The sequence below is a fragment of the Macrobrachium nipponense genome, chromosome 8, assembly GCF_015104395.2.
Source record: "Macrobrachium nipponense isolate FS-2020 chromosome 8, ASM1510439v2, whole genome shotgun sequence".
In the NCBI taxonomy this organism is placed as follows: domain Eukaryota; kingdom Metazoa; phylum Arthropoda; class Malacostraca; order Decapoda; family Palaemonidae; genus Macrobrachium; species Macrobrachium nipponense.
Genome location: NC_087203.1, coordinates 5,330,826 through 5,358,420, shown reverse-complemented (window position 1 = coordinate 5,358,420; position 27,595 = coordinate 5,330,826). Strand labels below are relative to the sequence as shown.

Below are 27,595 nucleotides of genomic sequence, written 5' to 3'. Positions count from 1 at the left end.
ATCTTGCTATATTTAGGAGCTTACATTTTTTAATCATTAAACTGGCCAATTTTAATGACCACGTAAAGGCCAACTGATAAGTTAATAAACATGGAACATTGGAAGGTATATCAAAGTTTTCTGTTGTGTGATGAAAAAATTTGAAATTTTATTCATATTACTTTATCCATTATGATATGTCATTACATTTTTTATTATTATTCATTGGTACATATTTTTTCCACACTAGCCCAGACAACGGGAAAAGGAAAACATGAGAATAATCTGTTAGACAGCCCATCTCAACCTCCAAAATCTGGTAAGAACAAGATGGGTAAATCACCAAATATTGCCACAGCAGCACCAAAGAAACAGACAGAAGGAAAGGTACAGGCTCAGAATGGGGTAAGGAAACTATTTTCAGTATGTACTATGTGATCATTCAATGAACCAATATCTAATTTTAATAATGTGTAATTAAAAATTAAATGGAAAATAAAATTTTATGCAGTATAGAATTATGAAGAAAATAATTAGAGACCTAGGAAGTCAAAGAAAGAAAAGAATAGAGAAACATGGTGTAAACTGTTTCAACAAATGTTAGGCTTTAAGGTAAGCAAGATCAGTGTGAAGTAGAAAGATTGCTCAGAAAATACCTGAAGTGGCCAAAGGCCTTTGACAAGCTCACCTTCACCACCCCACATTTTCACTGGAAATTAATATAACTGTTATACTGTAGAATGAGAATGGAAGGAAAGAGAAAAAGTAAAACCAGGGATCAGGATTGACAGAAACCAGCAAAAATATCCATTAATTGTGATACTATGATCCTTTTTCTATTTCATGTTTTAATCATCTGAAAAAGAAAATTCAATGATTTTGATACAGTAACTCTTACCCACCATACAAACCCATTAATCCTAAGGTGCAGTTTACCATTTAGAACTACAGGCAGTCCCGGTTATCGGGGGTGGGTTCCGTTCCCGGGGGGGTTGCCGATAAGTGTAAACCGCCATCAACTGAAACTCTGTGATTTATGGCGCCATAAACCCCATTATGTCTCCTCTGTTAGGTATGTTATGGCACCATAATTCTATTATTCATTCCCTATGGCGCTGATAGCCAGAACTCGGCCCATTATGGCGCCATAAAACTAGATCACAGATAACCGAGTCAACCGTTAACTGGGGATTGCCTGTAATCCCAGATGCAACAATATTCTTAAAAGGATCACACCTGCTCCATACAGCTGGCCTTGTACTGCTGTTTGTCTCTACAGTTATTATGTTTTGCCCTGTTGTGGAATGAATGAATTCAGGGATTAGAGGAGGGCATAGTCCCCACGACTGATGGGTTTGTATGAAAATTTTATTTTTGTATTACAGAAATATCCCTTCTTTATTAAAACCCATTGATTATAAGATGCTTGAATTACCATTTAGGAATTAGGGCATGAAAGTCTCTCTCTCTCTCTCTCTCTCTCTCTCTCTCTCTCTCTCTCTCTCTCTCTCTCTCTCTCTCTCTCTCTCTCTCTCTCTCTCTCTCTCTCTCTCTCTCTCTCATGTATCATTATTTGTTTTGTAGTATGATAAATAGTAAATGATTTACCTAACAACCAATTGTCAAATATTAATAAGATTAATAAAAGAAATAGCAAATCCCAGTCTTCAAGAAAGGAGGGCGGGAAAGTAAATGACAGTTTGATATACGTATTGGCGGAGGGGAAAGAGTCATAAGGAGTTATTCTCTCCTCTCTCTTCTCTCTCTCTCTCCTCTCCTCTCTCTCTCCTCTCTCTCTCTATCTCTCTCCTCTCCTCTCTCCTCCTCTCTCTCTCTCTCTCTCTCTCTCTTATTGGCTGTACCATACATTTTCAGTGGTAAAATGTTTAAAATGACTGTAATTATATTAATATAATCGCAAAGATTAATACAGTAATATGATAGTAATTTAAGGTATATTTGAGCCTAGGATGTTATTTAAGGTATACAATTGCTATTTTAACTTTCAAGATAGGCAGTTATAAGCGTTTTTAGAGGGGGTTCTTAGTATTTGTGGATTTTAACTATTCACAGTGGGGTCTGGTTTGCATCCCCCCGCGAATACGGTGGTCTACTATATGTACATATATACATATATTAGTTGGGACTAGAACCTCAATTCCGTTACCATTCCCTGGCTAAGATGTTTTGACAATTGATTTGACTTCTTTGGACCTTTTATAAGAAATTTAGCCCACTGGTCCTTCCCAAAAATCCCAGCATTTTTTCCAGCGGGCCAAATCCAAGATGACCGCCATCGCCATTATGAAAAATTAACTTTTGAACTGAAGCACTTCTCTGGGTAAATTGACCATGAGGATTCCAATTCTGACATCAGTTTGCTGTTTTTACATCATTTTGACCATAAAATCCAAGACAACCTTAATTTGATGGAGCAAAAAAAAGGTATGCGGTTTGGGTATGCCACTCATATATTTATAGTTATAAAATATGTGATAAAAATAATGATTAAATTATTGTGAGCAGGTTGTGTGCTGTCGACAGGCTGACAGCGACCATCCACCATTTCCCAGCCATGTCCGATTGGTGAGGGGTAGTGTTTCAAGGAGGGATGCCACACAAGATGTGCCAAGTAGTTTGCACGAAGGCAGTGTTGGCATAGGCTATCTGCATCTGGAGGGAGACGTAAGAATGACTTGTTCTTCATGCTCTTCCACTTTTTGGCGCAGGCCTCGCCATGGTCTTACTCTTATGGTCGCCGTAGATGACATATGTGAACTTGGAGAGATCTTCTATCATCTTCTCATCAAGGTCAAGGCTATATCCACACCATGAGAGCTGTCATTGTGCTACAGGGCTGTTCATCACCTGGTCATACACCGACTTCTTACCCTTGCCATAAAAGCTTGAGTTGGCATTGCACCCAGTTACACAGTGCAGCTGCACAATACAGCTGGCCATCTTATCTATCATCAGGTCACTGCAGATGTTTGTTTCTTGCTTTCTCTTGATACAAAGTATGCCAGGCAATCATGTGAAATGAATTCTGCTGCGACATAGGCATCCAATCAGCGGCATCAATGACAACAGGGCCATTGTAACTAGACTCACAAAACTGCATAAGCAGAGAAGACAACAGTGTCTGCCTCAGCCTGGTCAAAACTGTAGTTCTGCATTGGTTGCTGGGTTGACAAGTTGGTACAGTTCAAGCCAACAGAGTAGATAATCTCTGCATGAACAATTGGTGCAAGGTCAGTCATGTATCTGCATATCAGGTTTGCAGCCGCCTCTAGTTGCTGATGCTACAAAGCAAAATGCTGACTGCTCTGGTAGAGAAAAATGGGTCACCTAATTGCTTGTAGATATTTGGGATGTGTATTACCCTGTACTCACAGATCCCTCTCATCATCTTTAGTTGAGTAAGCAGCATCTTATGGGTCATTCACACAGATGATTCGTTTAGCATTGCCATGTCAGGCAAGGATAATGGATGACAGCTTGTGGACATACTCTAACCACTTGTATGGGGTACCATCTTGCATTGTATATCTTCTGCTGGAGGAATTACCATCATCCAGATCATTCCCATGTCAATGAGTGCGATGTAGGGTTCCTGCATATATACAGGTTGCAGAGAAAGCTTCCGTAGGTGCCGTTGGAATTGAATAAGGCGCCACACTTTCCTCGACAATTCAATGCTCCAGCAACTTAGGTAAGTCAACAAATTGACTGACCTCAACCAAGTCTATAACAGCTTTAAGAGATGTCTGTTCTAAATCAACAGCTCTTGCTTTGAGGTCCTGTCCAAGCTTCTTTTTGTCCGGTACTTTGGCAAAAGTGATGTGTATGCTCAGTGGGATGGATGCATTCAGGGACGTATTCTTACTAAACACTCCTTGCTGCAAGAAGTTGGTCAATTTCTCTTGTGCAACAAGGGCTGAGTTGAAGTCTGGAGGGAGGGTGAGGCTGGGTCAAATGGGTAAGAGCAAAACTCATTCTTGCATGCTATCAGGTTCTGCACTCACTTCATCTTCTTGCATCCATCTGAACCACATTCCTTGTTCTTCCTCTTGGCTTCTTTTCAGTTGGCAAGGGCATTGTGAGCCACCCGAATCCGGGCCACATTGTTCACATTTCTGGAGTGACCAGCAGCTGCTTCTTATTTTGGAGGATAGAGAGCCAGCCCCACTTCATTTTGCTGACCTTGTTCATGGTACACTCAATCCACGTGTCCCAGGCCATATTGGAGTAAGGGTTGCCTGTGGACTGAGAGAAGTCAATCTGGAGAAAGGCAACCTGAACCAGCAGGGAGAGTTGTCAGCATCGCTGAGAAATCTGGCAGCCACCTTCCACATCTATTGATGTCATATGCTATCATCCATGGCAACATGACATGCAGAGAGCTGACATACTCATCCCAGTTGCAGATATGGACAGCATGAACGTTCTGCATGAGAGCATCCATCAAGAAGTCCCTCCAGTAGTGCACCATGTCACTACCCTCCACCTGGTTGAATAAATTTGTGATGAGGCTCTCAAGTTTGACATTATCCTGCAGCTCTGCTTGAGCATCAGCACAGGATTCTTGGGATTGACTCCTATTTCTTGGAATTTCAAGGTTCTCCTTAGCCTCATCAGGCAGGTCAAGCGCAAGACTGCCCTGCACCAGCTGATTAATGAGAGCCTCATACATGACCCTCAAGCAACGTAGCCCCCTCTTATAATGCTTGCCTTTCAGCTCAGTTCCACGTTGGACAGATCGATTTCACACTCAGCTACCAATCTGGTGGTCCGAAGTTTGATTCTTGGCTCGGCCAGCGCAGAACCAGAGGAATTTATTTCTGGTGATAGAAATTTATTTCTTGAATAATGTGGTTCGGATCCCACAATAAGCTGTAGTTCCCGTTGCTAGGTATCCAGTTGGTTCCTAGTTACATAAAAATATCTAATCCTTCAGGCCAGCCCTAGGAGAACTGTTAATCAGCTCAGTGGGCTGGTAAAAGTACTTCCTTCCAGCTCACTCCCCTGTAATGCTTGTGGATAGCGCTCATAATTACGCATTGTTTATGAAAGGGACCAAGAAAGGGCACTATGTCATGGAAATAGTTTGGGTTTTCAGCCTTAAACTGGGTGATAAGAATGTACACTGGAAGATCTCTCACTAAGAAGGGAAAGGGCATGTGGTTAATGGCAATAATGGTAGGCAGCTTGTCCATTACATCCTTCACAACTGACTTGCTATGTGGTTGATTGTAATTTAATCATTATGTTTATCACATATTTGATAACTGTATAAATGTAAGAGTGGCATACCCAAACCCCAATCCGTAACGCCTCAGTGGCGTGGTTGGTATGGTGTTTGCTTCCCACCTCGGTGGTTGCGGGTTCGATTCTCGGCCATTCCATTGAGGAGTGAGAGATGTGTATTTCTGGTGATAGAAGTTCACTCTCGACGTGGTTCGGAAGTCACATAAAGCCGTTGGTCCCGTTGCTGAATAACCACTGGTTCCATGCAACGTAAAAACACCATACAAACAATCAAACAAACCCCAATCCTTTTCAAAATTAAGTTTTTTGCTCCACCGAATTGTGGTTATCTTAGATTTTTGGGTCAAAATGATGTAAAAACAGCAAACTTATGTCAGAATTGGAATCCTCATAGTCAGTTCACCCAGAAGAGTGTAATCATTTGTGGAACAAGGTGCTCTAGTTCAAAAGTTAATTTTTCTTGATGGCAGTAGCAGTCATTTTGGGTTTGGCCTGCTGGAAAAAATACCGTGATTTTTGGGAGGGACTGGGTGTCTAAATTTTTTTTTTAAAAGGTCCAGATAAGTGAAATCAATTGTCAAAACATCTTAGCCAGAGAATAGTCACAGAATTGAGGTTCTAGACCTGACTACATGTATATGACAGTTGCACTATGTGTATGTTCTCTATAGACAACGAAGCTACTGGACCGAATTGAACCAAAGTCGGAGCATATACTATGTAGATTTTATAGGAGATGGTTTTTACCAGGTGTTTGTTCTGGGTAGGAACAATGTGCTAAGAGACCTACTAAACAGTAGGAATCTGATTCTGCCTACAGAATTTTCAGGTATGCCCGTTTGTGTAAGAACTGTAATAAAACTCCTGACCTCTTCAAGGACTCATAACAGTTATCAGTTTTGGACTTCTACTTTCAGGTCTTTAGATTGGTTTGACAGGCACATTTCAACAGTATTAATTGGTTATGAACCTTATATCATCTTTATTTTGTGATTGGAGGAGAGATAGTACTTATCAAATTTAGAAGATTTAAAGACTCCAGGATTTTTCTAGTAGTCCCTTGGTGGCTGTAAGAGGATTGATTTTGGGATCTATTGCCTTCGTTGTATATCTCTCTTGAACTTATACTCTCAGGAAATTCTTCTAAAACTCCCACATGCTGAAGTTTCCTTAGTGTCCACTTGGTTCAAATGTTCACATTGACACTAAAACCATCTTGTGCTAGCGTGAGTTGTTTTCAGGTTTGGACTAAAAGTCTATCCTCAAGTTTGCAAGAGGTTCAACTAATATTTTCAGAGGCAGTGGTAGTTACTCTCTTTTGGATTTGGACTTGAGGTATTTCCTAAAGATAAACCTGTTTAGTCAACCTCATTAAGTTCTTTAGTTTCCTAGTTACTCAAAATACTGTCAGTTCTTTGAGTCTTTAGTAAAAACCTCTTGAATTACTGTCCATATATACTTGCTTATGTGCAGTCTTGCATATCTTGCAAACCCACAAATTTTTACCTAAAATAATTATTTTATCATGTATCTCGTGCATCATGCAAGTTCCTTTCTTGAGAGACCAAATTTCAATAGACTAACTTCTTTTCTTCCATCTCTTTTATCTATCCCATCTTCTAGTTAAATTAGTTTAAAAAATAAAAGAGAATGATAAAAGTATCGTTAGTAACATTATACTTGTCGCATAAATGCGTACAGCCATAAACAGTCTTAACGAGAAGCAGCTGTTGTGCTATGAACACCCGAATTAGATAACAACAGCTATTCTGCTTGCATTTCAGGTTTACTTCTTCAATACTTAAATCTCCATTTTACAGCTTGCCTTCCCTACCGCCCTACAATCAAGTGGACAGAAGCAACTGACTGGCTACAAGTGTTTGTACCTATCAATCCCCTGGTGTGGGGTGGGGGAAGAATGTAGATGTATAGAAAACTGGTGTTCATAGGAAACTGAGTTGTCTCATTTTTTTGTTTTAATCTCTCAAACTACCACTTAAGGGATTTTGACGTAGGAAAAATCTAGTTTCTGGGCGAGGAAGCCATGTCGCCCAGTGAAATACGTTCCTTTAGCGCTATTTCTAAGGTAAAATATTGCTAAAATACCAGAGAACTGCTAAATTGGACATGCCAGAATATTCTGACTTGCTCACCCTTTCTAAAAGGGTGTCGGTATGAATCTGGGGCGAGTGAAAAACACTACCACAGCAGCGTATTTCACGGAGTGACACGGCTGAGCCAGAAACTAATTGTTGTTATTATTGAGAAAATGATATCTGTTCATATGGAACAAGCCCAGAGGGGCCATTGACTTGAAATTCAAGCTTCCAAAGAATATGGTGTTCAGTAGGAACTAGTAAGAGGAGTTCAAAGGAAATAAAAAAAAGAATACCACTTATTGTAAAAAAAAAAGATGAAAAAATAATCAATTAACAAACAGATAAAAAATGCAGGTAGAATAGTATTAGGGTAGTTGATGTATTGCACCTTCACTTGAACTTCTGAAGTTCCAGATGCACTACATCCTTTGGAGACTGTTTTACAGTACAATGATGTGAGGAATAAAGGGCCTCAGGAATTAGGAAGTTCGACAGCAAGGCACATTTGCTGCTTATTGGTGCTGCTGTTACTTTGGCAAATAAAGGGGATCAATTGTGAATGTGAAAGATCTCTGTTGAAATACAACTTATTGAGAAAATGATATCTTCATATGGAACAAGCCCAGAGGGGCCATTGACTTGAAATTCAAGCTTCCAAAGAATATGGTGTTCAGTAGGAACTAGTAAGAGGAGTTCAAAGGAAATAAAAAAAAGAATACCACTTATTGTAAAAAAAAAAAAAAGATGAAAAAATAATCAATTAACAAACAGATAAAAAATGCAGGTAGAATAGTATTAGGGTAGTTGATGTATTGCACCTTCACTTGAACTTCTGAAGTTCCAGATGCACTACATCCTTTGGGAGACTGTTTTTTTACAGTACAATGATGTGAGGAATAAAGGGCCTCAGGAATTAGGAAGTTCGACAGCAATGCACATTTACTGCTTATTGGTGCTGCTGATACTTTGGCAGACAAAGGGGATCAATTGTGAATGTGAAAGATCTCTGTTGAAATACAACTTATGAAAAAGTGACACACAAGAGACCATCCATCAATGGTCCAAGTCATGACTACTACTATTATGAAACAGAAACCTATCACCACCAATCACTCTATCCAAAAAAGATAAATCTCTGGCAGAAGCAGGGAGTACAAATGATCCAAACCAGCGTTTGAAAAATAAATATTTACCATATATCCTCGTGTAATATTCGACTTTATGTGATGTTTGACTCCATTTTTTATTGCATATACAGGCAATCCCCTATTTATGTCGGGGTTCCATTCTTGAGATGTGTCGTAAGCCGGAAGATTTTCAAAAATCCCAAGAAAACCTTACTTTGAATACTTTGGGTGTCTATTGAAAATGATGTAAACTGCATTTGATTGTGTTTTTCATCAAAAAACCTTCAAATATTGTTTACTGTATATACTCTTGTAAGGTTTGATATTTAAAGACCAATTTTATGGTCTAAAATTTTAGGGTTGAACATTACATGTGGTATACGCTAGTTTTGGAAATATGCAAGAGTTTGGGACTAGGCTAAGACTAGGCTTTGGATTTCCTGACAACAGACAATAAATACAAATATTGTTTTACTTATTTGAGTATCTTTTATTATTATGTTGTTGTTTTTATATTGGAAAAGTGCAAACTTTAGGGACTAAAGCTTAGCCTACCATATTCTTTGCATTTCCAGACAATGAAGTCAATAAGGTAGCATTCCTTTCCATATAAGTCGACAAACCTTTATTTTTGTATTATAACCACGACAGTAAATATAAATCTTGTTTTACTTATCTGAAAATCTTATTATTTTTATGTTTTATGGCTGTTCTAGGCTATAATTAGTGCAACCTTCATTTCCTAAACGTAAACAAAGTAGTATTAGCCGCCATTTATATTTCATCAGCTGATAACTCTTCGTTACGATTCACAAAGAATCATGTATTTAATTATTCTACAGGCAGTCCCTGGGTTACGACAGGGTTTCCGTTCTTGAGACGCTTTGTAACCCAGAAATCGTCGTAAGCTGGAACATCACCAAAAATCCTAAGAAAACCTTACTTTTAATGCTTTGGGTGCATTAAAAACTATGTAAACTGCGTTCTTATTGCATTTTGCATAAAAAAAAACTTCAAATATTGATTATTTTGCCTTTTTGGTGTCATATTTCTTCTGCCAGATGAGTGTTGTAGGCGTTGTATGGTTGCGACCTTTACGCACCTTCCCCAGCAATAGTCAACATACCCACCCGTTAGGAAGACCCCTGTTTTCTGTCGTGGCGCCTATGGGGTCAGGACTAACCATGCCACCTACCGATACACAGTGCATTCGAATTTGTTCCAGCTCATGGCAGTAGTGTTTTAAGAATACATTTCTGAAAAAGGTCAATGATATACTTACTTTCATAATATCATGTGATCTAGGAAAGGAATGTGGGTTAGCCTTTTTAATGAGGGACACTAAAATTATTCTTAGCCCTTGTAGAGAGAGTGGTTTGTTCATGCTAGGATGTGGAGGAAAATTAGACCTGAAACATATTTTCCATGTCTGCTAAACTGAGTTTTCTTATAAGAATAGGAGATATCCTCTTTAAAGGATTCTCATTCTTGGCCAGGAATGATGGCTCAGGGGATAACAATAACTGGTTATCAGCAGTTTGTGTGATATATCGTCCCCGTTTAAGAGAACCCAATTCACTAATACGTGCTCCTGATGCTAATGCTACCAGGATGATTGCTTTTTGAAGCATGCGTGGGGTGGTTACGTTAGGTCCGTTGAATTGAAGAGTACATAAAAGTTTGAGTACCATATTCAGGGACCAAGTAATTGGAAGTCTTTCGGGAGCAGTTCTCTGTAAAGAAAAAGACCGCAGAAGGGAAGTGACAACTTCTATGTTGGAATCAATCCCAAATCCATAAAGCAAGGGTTCTGTTAATGCAGCCTTGTATGCTATAATTGTTGTAACTGCAAGATGTTTGTCTTTAAAGAGGTGTATAAGAAAATTCATTAGTGTTTCTATAGTAATCTTGATTGGGCTCTCACTCAGGATATAATCTAACCATATTCTCCATACGGACTGGTATTGCCGGATAGAAGATGTCCGTAGTGTTTGCACTAGGTACCTAGCAATATTGGGTTAGTAGTTTTCACGGTAGATTGTATTTTAAAAATCCACATGTGAAGGTCTTGGCTTAGAAAGGAGGATGTGTAAATGACTTTCACACCTACTTTCTGGGATAGTACAGCGGATGGTAATGGAATTGACCTCTTCATCTGCTGCAGAAGTAGTAGGAACCAATGCATGTTTGGCCAAATTTGGGGCTATTAGGTAAGCTGTTCCCTTGAAGGTTAGGAGCTTGTTCAAAACCTTCGAAATCTGGGACAATGGAGGAAAAAGATAAATCGTCATCCAGCTGTTCCAGTCCTATAGGAAGGCATCTCTCGCTATTGCTTGATTGTCCACATTCGGAGACACATATACTGGGAGTTTGTGATTCTCGTAGGTTGTATATTATTTGAAAGGAGTGGTTGTCCAATGACCACTCTGTTAAGGCTGTTGTGTTCTTTGACAAAGAGTCTGCTATTACATTGAGCGACCCCGTAAGGCGAGTTGCAGACAAATTCTACTTCTTTTCCTGTGCCATCTGAAGAATGGCTAACATTACCATATAGAGAGGAGGTGAGCGTGATCCCAATTTTTTTTATGCAAGACATTGCAGTCGTATTGTCTAGGACCAGCAGAATGTGTGTCTGTTCCAGAGGTTTGAGTTTCTTTAGAGACAAAAAGACAGTCATCAGCTCTAGGAAATTGATATAACAGTTCCTTAAAGTAGCTGACACCTCCCTGCTACCTGACGATCCTCCCAATGTCTTCCCCAACCTGTCAATGAGGCATCTATATGTATTGTTACTTTTACAGACGGCGGAATCAGGGTGACCTGTTTTGCCAGAGATTCCTTCCGTGTCCATGGCCAAAGTATCTTCCCAAGTTTTTGATGCATTTTCTTCCCAAGTTTTTTATGCATTTTGTGAGATTTGTCTTGCATCCTTTTTCTTGCATGTGACATCCAAAATTTGTTCATGTTTTTCAGTTGCAACCTGAGTACGACGTTCCGAGGTTAAGGCGCTTTTCAATTATATTCATCAGAAATTATTTCCAGGGTTACAATGCATGTTCCAGGATTACGACGCCTACAACTCTCATCTGGCAGAAGAAATATGACACCAAAAATGCAAAATAATAATCAATATTTAAAGGTTTTTTATGAGAAAGGCAATAAGAATGCAGTATACATACTTTTCAATACACCCAAAGCATTAAAAGTAAGGTTTTCTTAGGATTTTTTTATGATGTTCCGGCTTACGACGATTTTCGGCTTACGATGCATCTCAAGAACGGAACCCCCGTAGTAACCTGGGGACTGCCTGTATTGGATCTATTATAGATGCAAACTGTAGCAGACCCATCATGCACTCTAATTGCTGTCTGGAAGCAATGGGCTGTGTCAGGAACCCTTTGAGGTTTATCCTTATTCTGTTCTGAGTTTTGAGGGGAAGATACAAAAAGGCTGTGAACTGTGTCCCAACACATTCCCAGCCACTGAAAATGTCTGCTGGTTGTGATGAAGCCCTGGTTAGACCATGAGAGTATTCGTGGACTGTAGTATTTCAGATTTCTCTCTGGAACATATACCCCCATTATTTGTGGAAAATTGTCTATTCACGGTATTTTTCTGTGAGAAATATCCACAAATTCCCATTGTTTTATTTATGAAATTCATCATAGTAAAATGTACTTTTAGCGGTAAAACTTTTCTTTACTTCTAACTAACAAAATAGGCAGTTTTAAGCATTTTTAGGGGTTTCAACTATTCGCGGGTGGGTCTGGTGGCCATCCCCCCTCGAATACGGGGGAACACTGTATAATTCCTTTGAGAATGAGAACTCATAGTGGCTACCAAAAACAGTGTTTTCATACATTAAAACCTGTTTATTTATTTAGCTGGATGTATTAAATAAGAGGATGGGGAATTATTTCTTATTGATTCAAGAAAATATTGTTTTTATATTATACTGTATATTGATGTTTAATTTGGCTTTTGTGTTATGGTTAATGATTTTAATTTGATATGTGATTTTGTATTATATATAAGGTAGTATTTCTCAAGTTTGCTTCAGCATGGTTTCTCATAAAGACATTTATCTAAATGAAGATTTTTGACCAAGGATAGCATTTTTGCAGGTTTCTGTTGTTTTAAGATTTTCCAGTACTTTTATTGTGAACTATTTGACTTAATAAAACCTTTCTTTTTTGGTAATGAAATAATCCCACATTTTCTTTTATTGTAGGCCTCTCAGAAGCAGAAAGGTGCTGTAAATAAAAATGTTAAAGGTAAGAATGGCTAAGAAAATAGTACAGTATTGTTCTTTATTGTGAAGCATATGAAGCATATTGTGGTTGTTGTTATTGACATTTTGTTGTTATTGACATTAGATAATTTAGCCAAACCACAGATTAATTTAGTTTATAATTATAAGCAATTTTGTAATATACAGTACGTAATCCTTCAATTATCAGGGTAAATAAAGCCAAGGCACATTGGATAATAGCAAAATCCGGATAAGGACATGTAAAAAATCCAAGGGTGTTCAAGGGTAACTTTGGACCCTTCCTCACCTAAGCTTGTTAGCATCACATAACTGTAAACTTTCTATATGTGTATAAACAGTACCCATTACACTTCAAAATGAAGACTTAGTGCAAAAAGCAAATATCTAATTTTTCCCCCATATTTTTAACAAAATACAGTATCTATGAATACACCTGAAAAAAATGTAACTCCTTTTTATCTCTCGCAAATTACACAGTTCAGTAGGTAGGTAACCTATCTTTGTTTATCCACAGCCTGCCATGGTTTTATTTCCATTAACCCTCTTACGCCGAAGGGGTATAATAAAAATTGTCTCCCGTATGGCGGGGGGGTCTCGGACCCGTGAGCGCTGAAGCAGAAAAAAATATTTTTTTAATCAGAGCGCGCTTAGTTTTCAAGATTAAGAGTTCATTTTTGGCTCCTTTTTTTGTCATTGCCTGAAGGTTAGTATGCAACCATCAGAAATGAAAAAAATATCATCATATATAAATAATGCGATATATGATAGCGCAAAAACAAAATTTCATATATAATTGTATTCAAATCGCTCTGTGAGCAAAACGGTTAAAGCTAACGAGTTAATTTTTTTTCGTTGTATTGTATACTAAATTGCGATCATTTTGGGATATAACACATTGTAAAACGATCAAAGCAACACAGAGAAAATATTATCACAAAATGATGCATGAATTCGTAACGAGCGGACATAAAAAAAATGTTTTTATACATGGAACTTACCCGGCAGATATATACTTAGCTATAGACTCGTCGTAACGACAGAATTCAAAACTCGCTGCACACGCTACAGGTAGGTCAGGTGATCTACCATTCCCGCCGCTGGGTGGCGGTATCCAGAACCATTCCCGTTTTCTGAGCCAGATTTTCTCTGTCGCTGAGGCCGGCAACAACTGTTGTTTGGTCTCTCCTGATTGGAATTCTGCTCGTTTGCCGAGAATTGGTTGGACTGATTTGGTGAAGTACTCTTGTTTGTTCTCGGGATTGGTATACGCTTATTGTGGACTGTGTTAGGACTTGGATTTGGTTTTTTCTATTAATATGGCTGAAGTTAAGGTAACACCTAAGTTTAGGGTGTGTGCAAGGGACGAATGCAGAACTAGGTTGTTTAAAGCAGAGGTAGATCCTCATACACTTTGTATTAAATGTAGAGGTTCTGAATGTGCATTTGATAGAACTTGTGCTGAATGTGAGGGACTTACAGAGCAAGGATGGAAGGATTTAGCTTCTTATATTAAGAAAAGAGAGAAGGATAGAGCTAGAAAAGCTTCAGCAAGAAGCTCGAGTAGATCCTGTTCTTTTGAGCCTGAATTAGAAACTAACAAGCTAGATGATGTTTCTCCCATAACCTCAGCCCCTTCTCCCTGCGTTGAATCTAAGGATTCACTTTCAGAAATGGCGGAAAGAATGAGATCCTCGATCAGGGAGCTTCAGGATCAGCTTAAAGCTATGGAAACGCAAGGTAAGAGTGTCAGTGAGTACAGGTGACCCCAGTCAGTGGAGGGGCGTCTGATCGGCTCCGCATTGCTCCTAGGCCTAGACCGCTTCCAAACTCCCAGGACCAGGGGAGGAGGAATGTCAAAAGCCGCAGGGAGGATGTGGAGCATCCCCAACGATCAGGCGTCCCTTCGGCAGATCCTGAAGTAACGACCCAGGCTGCCTTGGATAGCTCTGCCTTCAAAAGTCTCGTCCGTTGAAGAGATCGTGGGTTGCGCCGAAAGGAGACGCTTTTGATTCGAACGCTGAGCGCTTTCCAGAGAATTTTCCTTCGAGTAGTAAGAAGGCGAGAAGACCGTCTCCAGCGCCTCAAGACCCGACTAAGCTCTTCCTGCTTAATCTACAGGAACAAATATCCTCCCTGGTAGGCGCTCTACATACGGATTCGTCTCGAAGGAAAGACTCCTCCCTTCCAGTGAAGAGATCGAAGTTTTCTTCTTCTCCGTGGTAGAAGAGAAGTTTCTCACTCTAGCAGGCACTCTTCACCGAGAGACTCTCTCGTTCTCCCTTAAAAAAGCGATCCTCTCCTCTGTATAGAAAGAAAGTTCCCAGCGGTAGCCGCTCGCAGAGCAAACGATCAGCTACGTCTTTTCGGAGAGGTCAGGAGTCGGACTCCTCTACTGAGGACCAGGTTAGGCGTCAAGAGCCTAAGAAACAGGATGTTTTCAAACGCCAGGAGTTGACAGAGCCTAGTAGGCGCCAAGAATATAGTAGGCGTATAGAGCCTACCAGACGCCAGGAGTCTAGTGAGAGGCGTCAAGAGCTTACCAGGAGTCAAGCGCTCCAGTCAGGCGAGGATCCAGGAGTTCAGGAGTCAGCGGTCAGGAGCAATGCAGGCGCCAGAGGCTAGCAGACGCCAGGAGTCAAGCAGGCGTCAGGAGTCCCAGTCAAGAGGAATCCGGGAGGGAGTCGAGCAGGCGCCAGGAACCTTGTAGGAGCTTAGGTCGGAGTAAGACCCCTTCGCACTTTATGAGCTCTTCTGAGAGTAGGAGCCCTTCACCTGGTAGAAAACAGGTTACTGAGAGGAGATCTCATGCCTTTACGAGCTCCCTTGCGCCTTGTAGTAGCAAGAATATGTCGCACGGGCGACGATCTTCTTCTTTTGAGAGAAGTCCCTCTACTTCTAAGAACCGTCTCTCACGAAAGGATCTCCTACAGCCGGAGACTTAGAAGAAGTCTCAGATGAGGAATACCAGTGGATTTAGTAGTCTCTGACTATAAGAGATTGTCTTTGTTGTTGTTGCAGGAGTTCGGAGATAAGCTTCAACCAGCGGATCCGCCCTCTCCAGGATCTTTGTTATCCAGCACGAAGTCTCCAAAAGCATCCTCATTCGTGAAAATGCGTCCTACCCTTAGCATGAAAAAAGCATTCAAAGGCTTTGGAGTGGCTTAAAACTAAAAGAGAACGCGGGCAAGACTGTTTTTTCATGCCCTCCTTCAAAGTTGAACGGGTAAAACCTGGAGATGGTACGATACCCAGGAGCCTATGGGCTTAGGACTGCCTTCATCCGCAGATGCAGATTACGCTTCCTTAGTCGATTCTTCAAGGAGGCGCGCTCTACTCTCAGCAAAAGCGACGTGGGGGATGTGTGAACTAGATCATCTCCTAAAGGGCCTCTTCAGGACACTCGAGGTATTTAATTTTATGGACTGGGCTTTGGGAGCCCTTGCGAAGAGAGCCCAAGATCCCGAATTTGTCAGTATGGAGGAACTATCGAGTGTATTATCTTGTTTAGACAGAGCGGTGATGGACGGTTTCGGTGGGGAAGTGGCTGCCCTTTTTGGATCGGGAGTATTAAAAAAAGAGAGCAGTGTACGGTTCTTTCCTGTCCAAGTCAGTATCTCCTCTGCAGAGGTCGGCCTTGCTATATTCTCCACTTTCTAACCACCTTTTCCCACAGGACACGGTGAGGGATATAGCGAAATCCTTAGCTGGTAAGGCTACGCAGGATCTACTGACACAGTCAGCAAAGAGGTTCAAGCCTGCTGTTCCCTTTCAAAAGAAGGAGAAAGCACCTCTTCAGCAGCCCTTTCGAGGAGCCTCTTCCTCCTCAAGAACCCCTTTTAGAGGTAGAAGACCGGACACCAGAGGAAGACCTTCCAGGAGACCTGCGGGAAGGCAAAATGAAGAAGTCCTCAAGATAGCTGTAGGCGCCAGACTTCGAATTTTGCCAGAGTCTGGGCGCAGAGAGGGGCGGACAGCTGGACCCTCTCTATCCTCGAGAGAGGATACCTCATCCCCTTCAGGGAATATCCTCCCTTAACAAGAACTCCAAGGGGAGTTAACAGCGAGATACAAGAAGAGGGCAATAGAACTGGTTCAAGATCTCCATTCACCAGGTTTCTACAAACCGTCTATTCCTGGTACCCAAAGCCTCGGGCGGGTGGGAGGCCGGTTTTGGACGTAAGTGCGCTGAACTTCTTTGTGATCAAGAAGTTCTCGATGGAGACTTCTTCTTCTGCTCTTCGTCCAGGGGACTGGATAGTATCCCTGGACCCTTCAAGATGCATATTTCCATGTGCCAATTCATCCGGCATCAAGGAAATACCTCAGATTCATGTCACAGGGAAGAGTCTTCCAATTTCGAGCGCTTTGCTTCGGACTGTCGACGGCCCCTCAAGTCTTCACGGGTGTCCTAAGGAATGTGGTGCAATTGGCTACATTTAAAAGGAATCAGGATCTCGATGTATTTGGACGACTGGCTAATACGAGCAAAGTCGAAGGATCAGTGTCTGGAGGACCTTTCGGTAACACTAAAGATGACACAGTCACTGGGACTCCTAGTCAACCTCGAGAAGTCCCAGCTGGATCCCCAGCAGAACATAGTTTATCTGGGGATTCAGATGGATTCTCGGGGTTTTCTAGCGTCTCCATCAACAGAGAGAATAGAACGCTGCCTTGCAAAGGTGTCAGTGTTTCTAGGGAAAGAACATTGCTCTGCAAGGGAATGGATGAGTTTGCTGGGAACCATATCCTCGTTGGAGCAGTTTGTTTCCTTAGGGAGACTGCACCTAAGACCCCTTCTGTATTATCTGAAGGAGAACTGGGATCAGAGTTCCCAGGACCTCGAAGAATCATTCAGGATCACAGACAAGATCAAGCAAGATCTTCGGTGGTGGCTAGACCCGAAGAAACTCGGTCAAGGAGTATCCTTACACATAAAGAGCCCTCTCCGAGCGTTGTTTGCAGACGCGTCGGATGTAGGGTGGGGAGCAACGTTGGGTTGGAAGAAGTGTCAGGCACCTGGGAAGGAGCTCAGGTGTCCTGGCACATAAACAAAAAGGAGTTGAAAGCCATCACTTAGCTCTCTTGCACTTTCAAATCAGATCTCAGGATCGATCATTCAGGTCAATTCCGACAACACGACCGCCCTAGCGTATATCAGAAAGCAAGGGGAACCCATTCATTCTCCTTTACGAGACAGCGAGGGAGTTGTTGCTTTGTTTGGGCTCAAGAGAAAGAGATCTCTCTGCTAACGAGATTTATACAGAGAGAAATGTTCGAGCGGATCTGCTAAGCAGAAGAAACCAAGTCCTCCCCACCGAATGGACCCTCAACCCTCAAGTGTGCGAGCAGTTATGGGGGTTATGGGGAAAAAAGGCCGAACATAGTAGACTTGTTCGCAACCAACTGGAACAAGAGGTTTGAGAATTATGCTCCCCGATTGCAGATCCAAGAGCAATAGCGATAGACGGCCTCCTCATGGATTGGAAGGGACTAGACGGGTACGCTTTTCCCCCCTTCAAACTAGTAGGGGAAGTGATAAGAAAGTTCGCCTCCTCAGAAGGAACGAAATTGACGTTGATCGCCCCCTTCTGGCCAGGCCCATAGATTGGGGTGACAGAGTTGGCTGGAAGTGGTATGGTGCGGATCTTTCCTTCCCAGATCACTCTACCAATAAGGAAACAATCTTCTCAAACAGCCCCACTTCGACAGGTATCACAAAAACCTCCCTGCTCTAAGTCTGACTGTCTTCAGACTATTGAAGGACTCGTTAGAGCGAGGGGGTTTTCTCGAGAAGCTTCAAAAGCAATCGCAAGAGCCAGGAGACCCTCCACGTTACGAGTGTACCAGTCGAGTGGGAGGTGTTAGAAGATGGTGCAGGGCGCATGAGGTATCCTCTTCCAGTACCTCTATAACCGACATTGCAAATTTTCTTCTTTACCTTAGAAGAAAGGGTGGCCTAGCTGTCTCTACGATCAAGGGGTATAGAAGTATGCTGGCCTCGGTTTTCAGGCATAGGGGCCTGGATGTGTCGGACAATAAGGACCTACATGATCTTATTAGGTCTTTCGAGACCTCAAAAAGTCAGAACACAAAGAATCCAAGTTGGAACTTGGATATAGTACTTCATTATCTTATGTCTGAAAAATTCGTACCTGCCAATAATTCTTCCTTTAGAGATTTGACAAGGAAGTCTCTATTCCTGTTCGCCCTAGCCACGGCAAAAAGGGTGAGTGAACTTCAAGCGTTAGAAGGCAGAGTGGGTTTTAAGAAGGAGACTGCAATTTGCTCTTTTAAGCCTCTCTTCTTAGCCAAGAACGAAAACCCATCAAAACCATGGCCTACAAAAGCTTCGAAGTGAAAGCACTCTCTTCTCTTACGGGAGAAGAACAGGAGAAGACCCTATGTCCCGTAAGAGCGCTAAAATTTTATTTACAAAGAAAGTCTCTTTTGGGAGGTACGCAAGAAAGTCGTTGGTGTTCGGTCAAGGATCCGACAAGACCTATTTCAAAAAACGCCCTTACGTTTTTCATAAAGACATTATAAGGAAGCGCATCTTAAATGTGGAGAAGAACAGTTTAGGCTCCTCAGAGTGAAAGCACACGAAGTGAGGGCCATAGCAACCTCAATGGCCTTTCATAAAACGTGGTCCCTTCAAGCCCTAATGGAGTCCACGTATTGGAAGTGTAACTCGGTGTTCTCCTCTCACTATCTAAGAGATGTGAGAGTTACTTATGAGAAGTGCTTTTCACTGGGAGCATGGTTTTCTGCGGATTTAGTGCTGGGAGGAGGAGCTGAGGTTAATCCTAATTAGTTTAGTTAATGTAATTTTAGCATTATGGTGTTTGGTTTTTATGGTTGATTGGAAGAGGGTATAGGAATAACCCCTTTCGGTTCCTAGATTTAACATGGTTAGGAAGGTCAGGTGGTCGGGATTAACTTGTGGTCTCCTCGTTGTGCATTATGTAAAACCTAAAGCCTCTGTCATGTAAGAGGGCTAGCCCCGATTGATAAGATACAGGTCAGGCTCTGCCATGTAAGCGGGTAAGCCCCATTGGTATGATCCATGCAGGCTCTGTCGCGTAAGCGGGCTAGCCCCCATTGACATTATCCAGAAGGGCTATTCAGTTATAGGTAGTTACCTCACTGAAGCTCTTGAGGCATGCAGACTAAATGACCGTAATCATGAAGTCTTCTGCCCAGACAGGTAAGAACCAAGGATTGATACCTACAACAATTGTTGTTTCCGTTATTAAAAATTTTTTATTTTTGTATGTATTTAGCTGTCTCTTACCCTCCACCAAGGGTGTCAATCAGCTAAGTATATATATGCTGCGGGTAAGTTGCATGTATAAAAATGATATTGTTAAGATACAATGAAGTTTATACTACTTACCTGGCAGATAATATACGATTAAGGGCCCACCCAGCCTCCCCTCAGGAGACAGGTGGAAGAGAAAATCTTGGCTCAGAAAACGGGAATGGTTCTGGATACCGCCACCCAGCGACGGGAATGGTAGATCACCTGACCTACCTGTAGCGTGTGCCGCGAGTTTGAATTCTGTCGGGATGACGGAGTCTATAGCTAAGTATATATCTGCCAGGTAAGTATGTATAAAACTTCATTGTATCTTAACAATATCATTTTTTTCAAAAATTCACCATAAAATCTAAATATTGTTCTAGAGACTTCCAATTTGTTTCAAAATGAAGACAAATGATTGAATATTACTATACGTAAGAGTTTTAGCTTTCAATTGCAGTTTTCGACCATTTCGGACGAGTTAAATTTGACCGAATGTCAAAATTTTTATATATATATTTTTTTTATATGCAAATATTTTGAAAATGAGAAAAGCTACAACCTTCAATTATTTTTTGTTGTATTCTACATAAAATTGCGCACATTTTCATATATAAAACTTTATGTAACGGCTAATTTAACATGGTGCAAACATTACGAGAATGCGACGTACGCATTTCGGAGATTTGCGGCGGAGAATCCGCGCGCGGAGGGAAGGAAAGTTTTTTTTTAAATTCACCATAAATCTAAATATTGTGCTAGAGACTTCCAATTGTTTCAAAATAAAGATAAATGACTAAATATTACTAGACTGTAAGAGTGTTAGCTTACAATGCGTTTTTCGACCATTTCGGTAGAGTCAAAGTTGACCAAACGTGGTTTTTTTTTCTATTTATCATGATTTATATGCAAATATTTCGAAAATGAGAAAGGCTACAACCTTCAATTATTTTTTGTTGTATTCCACATGAAATTGCGCACATATAAAACTTTATGTAACGGCTAATTTAAAATGGTGCAAACATTACGACAATCGCACGTATGATTTTTTCGGAAGAGTTACCGCGTGGACGTAAGGAAAACTGTTTTTTTTTTTTTCATAAAATTCCACTTACATAAATCGAAATATTGTGCTAGAGACTTCCAATTTGTTGGCAAAATGAAGGTAAATGATTGAATATTACTAGAATATAAGAGTTTTAGCTTACTATTGCGTTTTTTGACCATTTCAGTAGAGTCAAAGTTGACCGAAGGTTGAAATTTGGCACTTATCGATATTTATATGAAAATATTTCAAAACTGATAAAAGCTACCAAACATGTGTTTGTTTTTAGTTGTACTCTACATGAAATTGCGCAATTTTTTTCATATATAAAACTTTATGTAACAGCTAATTTAAAAAATTAACATGTGCAAACATTACGGACAATCGGACGTTACGAAAAAATTTCTGATGTTTTTTTCGGAAGAGTTACCGCCGCTGGATGTAAGGAAAAAGTTTTTTTCATAAATACACCATAAATCGAAATATTGTGCTAGAGACTTCCAATTTGTTGCAAAATGAAGGTAAATGATTGAATATTACTAGAACATAAGAGTTTTAGCTTACAATTGCATTTTCGACCATTTTGGTAGAGTCAAAGTTGACCGAAGGTTGAAATTTTGGCACTTATCGTTAAAACTGATAAAAGCTACAATCATGAGTATTTTTTGTTGTATTCTACATGAAATTACGCACATTTTCATATATAATACTCCATGTAACGGCTAATTTAAAATGGTGCAAAAATTATGTAAAAGTGACTAAATAATTTCTTGAGATATGTCACTGATACTTTTTAGTGCGAGAAGAAAGAAATTCGCGCTTGCACGCCTGCGTAACGATTGTAAACAAAACAACGCCTTGATCCGTGAGCTCCCAGCATCCCCCAAGGCGCGTGATTCAAAAGTTTTTGCCTGGTAGGCCTATAAGTATTTTTCCGTGAATTTTTAAAAAAACTTTTTTTATCGACATACCATACGTCCAATCGGCACCCGACAGACAAGTTATGTCGACGTTTAATACATCCAATCGGCGTAAGAGGGTTAATGTATTTTTATATAGCACCTTATCAGTTTTTATCATATTGTATTATCATTCACAAGATACAAATTGTGTACTAGTACATGTGACTATATTGACCTAGGCTAAGTTTTATATGTACAGTATCCACTTGCACAAGTCAAATAGGCTATTACAGGTGTATTTAAGATAAAGGGGATGGTAATGAAACTAATATTTTACTTATTGAATGGATTTACATATAGAATACTGGTTATTATCATGATATATAATCATCCTAAAATGTAGAAGGAAACCAATTGGTTAATCATTTTCAGTGACTAATGTTTACATTCTCAAAATTAGCTGAGCCTACTAGCAAAAGAATTAGTAGAATAATTTTTTAGTTGTTAAAAGAAATTAATGTATTACTGGAATTATTTTATTTGTGCATGTATAAATATAAAACAGTTATACAAGAGTAAACTAACATTCTTTATGTTATAGTGAAAGCCCTCAAAATTGTAAAACATTTGATTCCTGACTTTGTTTATTTACTTCATAACTGTTTATGAATTCTTACATAAGCCAAAAGTTTGATAATCTTGTTTGAAAACCTAGCCTTGTAAAATATACCAAAAAGGAAATTTGTTCAGTTTGTAATACAAACATAGTACAGGCAGTCCCTGGGTTATGACGGGTTCTGTTCTTGAAACGTGTGGTAAACCGAAAATCATCGTAAGCCGGAACATTGTCGACAATCCTAAAAAAAAACCTTCAAATATTGATTATTTTTCATTTTTGCAGTCATATTTCTTCTGCCAGATCACCGTGGAACATGCATCATAAACCTGGTAATAATTTCTAATATTTAATTGAAGAGAGTTGTAACCTTAGAACGTCGTAAGCCAAACCCGTTGTAAGCCGGGGACTGCCTGTATACTGTAACACACAGATACATTACAAAACCCTATGTTTACATTTTGCACATATGTCATTTCTCGGTGATGACTTTTTAGAGCAAATTCATTGTAAGAATATTACAGAAAAAGTAGTTGATCATTATTTGTTTTTTTGGAATTAATGATTTTTCATTTCACTTCATAATACATATTACGGAAGCTTTACTTGTATGCCTGTGTGTGTTACTGTCTCTACATAGCTTGTATTTGTGTGTTTCTAGTGCAGTAGCACATTTGCATTTGTCTTTTTTGCTTTGCTTGATTTACTGTGGAGTATTTCATTACAAGTTTAGTTGACTAGTATGATTATCTCATCATAACAGTACTAGAGAATATTGTATCGCTGATGGTATTTCATCTCTCTCTCTCTCTCTCTCTCTCTCATGCACATGACTGCATTTGTCTTTTGGGTTGTAAAAATAAAAAATGAGAAAATACAGCAAAAATATAAATGAGAATTGCATAAAATATAAATAAAGTCATAAGATTAACATGAAACAAATCAAGCTGTATCAAGTCAGACGTCTACCTAGCCCTCTTCACCCATTCAATGCTGCATCCCCACCCTCTCCCAGCCAGGGAAACTGCTCCCCAATTCAACCTTCCTTCCAAAACAGCCCCTTCTCAGCACAGCCTTTCTGCCCCTCCTCTTCCATGATGTCTAGCCATCCTACCCAACCCCCCTCCCTCACCTTGGAAACTTCTTGAGGCCTCCCTCTACCCCTCAAACCCTTTCTCAGTCTTAGTGTAAGCAGTGTTACCAACATTTTCCTGAGGCCACACAGCATTGCCAACATTGGACTGCAGTTTTTTTAAATTTCTTAAATTTTTATTAAATATATATATATATATATATATATATATATATACTATATATATATATATATATATATATATATAGATATATATATATATATATATATATATATATATATATATATATATATATATATATATAGATATATATATATATATATATATATATATATATATATATAGATATTATATATATATATATATATATATATATATATATATATATATATATATATATATATATATATATAGTATATATATATATATATATATATATATATATATATATATATATATATATATATATATATATATATATATATATTATATATATATATTATATATATATATATATATATATATATATATATATATATATATATATATAATATATATATAATTTATACACACACACACACACACACAAACACACACAGTAGAGCCCCTGACCTCGGTGTTAATTCGTTCCAGAAGAAGTGACGAGATGCGATTTTGTTGAGATCTGAATGAATTTTTCCCATAAGAAATAACTGAAAATGAATTAATTCGTTCTTGACCACCAGTTATCATCTCATCATAATACAAAACATTACTCATAAATACATATATTTTACAATTAGATAATTTCAGTGTTAAATAACATACCATTCAACAGACTTTTTTCAATTTTAAATATATATTGTAGTAAAATAACTGCCCTACGTACACCCAATTCGGCCGTAATATGATGGTTGACTGAGCGCCATAGGCTAGACACGTAGTATGTACTGTAAGGGGTAAGCAATAATTATTGTTGCTAATAAGAAAAACATTGAATATCAAGCCTAATTCTCAGCAAATTAATAAAACACTAAATATAAGCCGAATTATGTCAGGTTATCATAAACTTGAGAAAAATTCCCTAATTTACGTCACTAGCTAGTAAACAAATCATACAGTCCACAGGATACTGTATACAAAATCACTTTGAAATATCTTTCAATAAGTGTTATATTAAAACTTTTTAATTTTAAATTATTGTTGTAAAATAGGGGCACTTTTCATAGCCACTGTATGGTTTTTAGTGTGATGACATCAGACATCATTATTGGTGGAGTAATATAATACCCATTGAAAGTAGATACTCATAAATGTATGCCTTTAAAATTGGAGAGAATCCTGATATTAAGGATTCCTTGGGGGGCTGTCGATATCACAAAACCCTTTAATTTGATTATAAAATACTACCAAGAAATTATTGTTGCTTAGTAAACAACAAGGCTTGAAGTTAAGCACGACTGGGAACTACAATTTACGAGCATCGGAAGTCAAGCACGACTGGGAATTACGAATAATAACTAATAAGCAGAGTGCAAAATGGTTTGGTAGATAAAAGCATTGGCTGAAAAAAAAAAACATGTAGCACTTTATTTATATACGTACTGTGTTTATAAATAATGTAGCTGCAATTCTTAAAAGACAGTAATCATAATGGTTAAATGAAATCAGCTGATATTTTCCAATTGTAAACAAAACCAGAATAGACATGTCACATCGCTCTGTTTGTAATATAATTTGATAATATGGTAATAATACATGCAGTATGATTAGATACAGTATAACAAGGGTTTTATTAAAATTAACATTATTCTCAATTAAAAAATCCTCTTAGTAGCACGAGTCTTCAAATGGAGAAACAAATCCACAGTTATGTAAATGTACATATATTTCAGTTTAAAAACAGCAAAGATAGCTTTAGGGAACCGAACAGATTCCTGAAAGCTATCTTTGCTGTTTTTAAACTGAAATATATGTACATTTACATAACTGGATTTGTTTCTCCATTTATTCTCAATATACAAATATTATCGTCTTTTGCTAATGGATATGTGTCAGTGTAACAACCCAATCTCTCTCTCTCTCTCTCTCTCTCTCTCTCTCTCTCTCTCTCTCTCTCTCTCTCTCTCTCTCTCTCTCTCTCTCTCTTTTAAATTACGGATTAAGCCATTGTAAACCTGTAGTAGAGACATAAGCAACAAAATCAAGAAATGGCTGATTGCTGATGGCATTTGCCGTCACTATAAAAAGAAAAAAAAAGAAGCGCAGGTGAAATTGATGTTCAAAACAAGATAAATCACACTTAACGCTTATACATTCAAGTATTGTGCCACTTTTAAACCCAATTTTGCTAATTTACAAGAAAGTATCTAAATTACATATCTACCAGCCAAGTGTAATGGCTGTGAAGATATCCATAGCTCAATCAGCCAAGATTTTGAGAATGTAAACAATATCGAATGCAAATGGCTTAAAATGACAATGCTTATATTCTATAAAATACGTTTAACTTTTTCGAATTATCATTTTCTCCAGAAAATATATGTTGCCTTATGGACCTTTTCGGTTTTTAGAATTACTCCGGTAACAAAGTAAGAACTCGCTCATCCTAATTACGGTAATTGCTGTAATTAGTTGTTTTGTTTACAGTATCAAAAGTTGTATCACTAGTGATTCACTCGAATAACCTGGTTTTCACCATTAATATTAGGTTACTAATGTTTTCTTTAGTGTCGATAGTTGTGACTGTAGCCAACTATTGATACAACTATCAACACTTCAAGGGTTAGCCTATCATTAAATAAGTTGTCACAGAATGCCTCTTACTTTATATATTTTTAGCAATCTTAAGTTTAATTGTGAGTCTTACAGATTTCCTCACCAAATGAGCATGGGAACAGCACCTATTAGCGGTGACTGACTAAACCACTTTTGTTTACAAAAATCATATGATTTCTTGGGTCGGTTTCTGAATATTTGGTTGAGCTCAGATGCAACATTTACTAAAAATTTTCCGTTGAAATCCGATTATTAAGAGTTCTAATACAATCGAGGTCCGGGTCTGTACTGTACTATATATATATTAAATCAATTTGGGGCCTTAGTCCCTGATTCAGGCATGTCAAATACTGTCAAGTTCCAGATAATGATGATCCAGATAATTGAAGGATTACTAGTCCAAACTAAAGTTGTAATAGAAAATATATTGCCATAACTATGCCCACTATTTTTTTAACTAATAAATTATTGCTTGCAGGATCACCACAAACTCCGGGGAAGACTCCAAAGGTGTTAAAAATGGGAGGATTAAGTTATACAGATTTAGTTGTTGGCACTGGAGTTGAAGCAAAGCATGGCAAAAGTGTGAGTAGTCATTAGATTTTCATTTTGAAAATTGTTCGTTGTCCATAAATTTACATTGTTCATACGCGGAACAAACCTTCATTCTTAACAATAGGATAATATTCTAGCGCTAGCTGGAAACCCGTTAAAAATCAAAGATGGTAAAACAAGGAATCTGTGGCATCTGACAACTCATGCATATACGAGGCAGATGTTTGGTCATTGACCAAGCTCGGACCACCGTGATATACCAGTCTTTATTTTACCGCCTTGGAGGGGAGTTTCGCTTCGCTCTCCTTTTCCAAGTTTTTTTTTTTATTGTAGCTTACGCTTTATTTCTTTTTATTCAGCCAGAAGTTCCATGGATGTCAACGTTTTTAGACAAACCTTCCTTGTTTGCCATGTTGACCTTTCTTGGTACAAATGCTTTTGTAGTAGATAATACTCCCCCTGCATCTGCACCGCTTGCGTTGTGTGTGACAGGCTGAGGAGTATTGCCCCTTCAGGGAGACAGGACCCCTTACTTTGGTTTAGTATTTTACTTTTGTTTTTTAAGATAATTTGGAAATAA

General features: G+C 38.9%; 1 protein-coding gene across 1 annotated transcript in view; it reads left to right on the top strand.

The window, feature by feature from the left end:
• Positions 1 to 233: 233 nt before the first annotated feature.
• LOC135222603 (39 kDa FK506-binding nuclear protein-like) overlaps positions 234 to 27,595 on the top strand; it is a gene marked incomplete in the record, with an annotated part of 38,553 nt that continues 11,191 nt past the window's right edge. Inside the window, 3 exon segments of the mRNA XM_064260697.1 lie at positions 234 to 384; positions 12,705 to 12,747; positions 26,939 to 27,045. Of these exon segments, the coding sequence (XP_064116767.1) occupies positions 310 to 384; positions 12,705 to 12,747; positions 26,939 to 27,045 (225 nt within the window).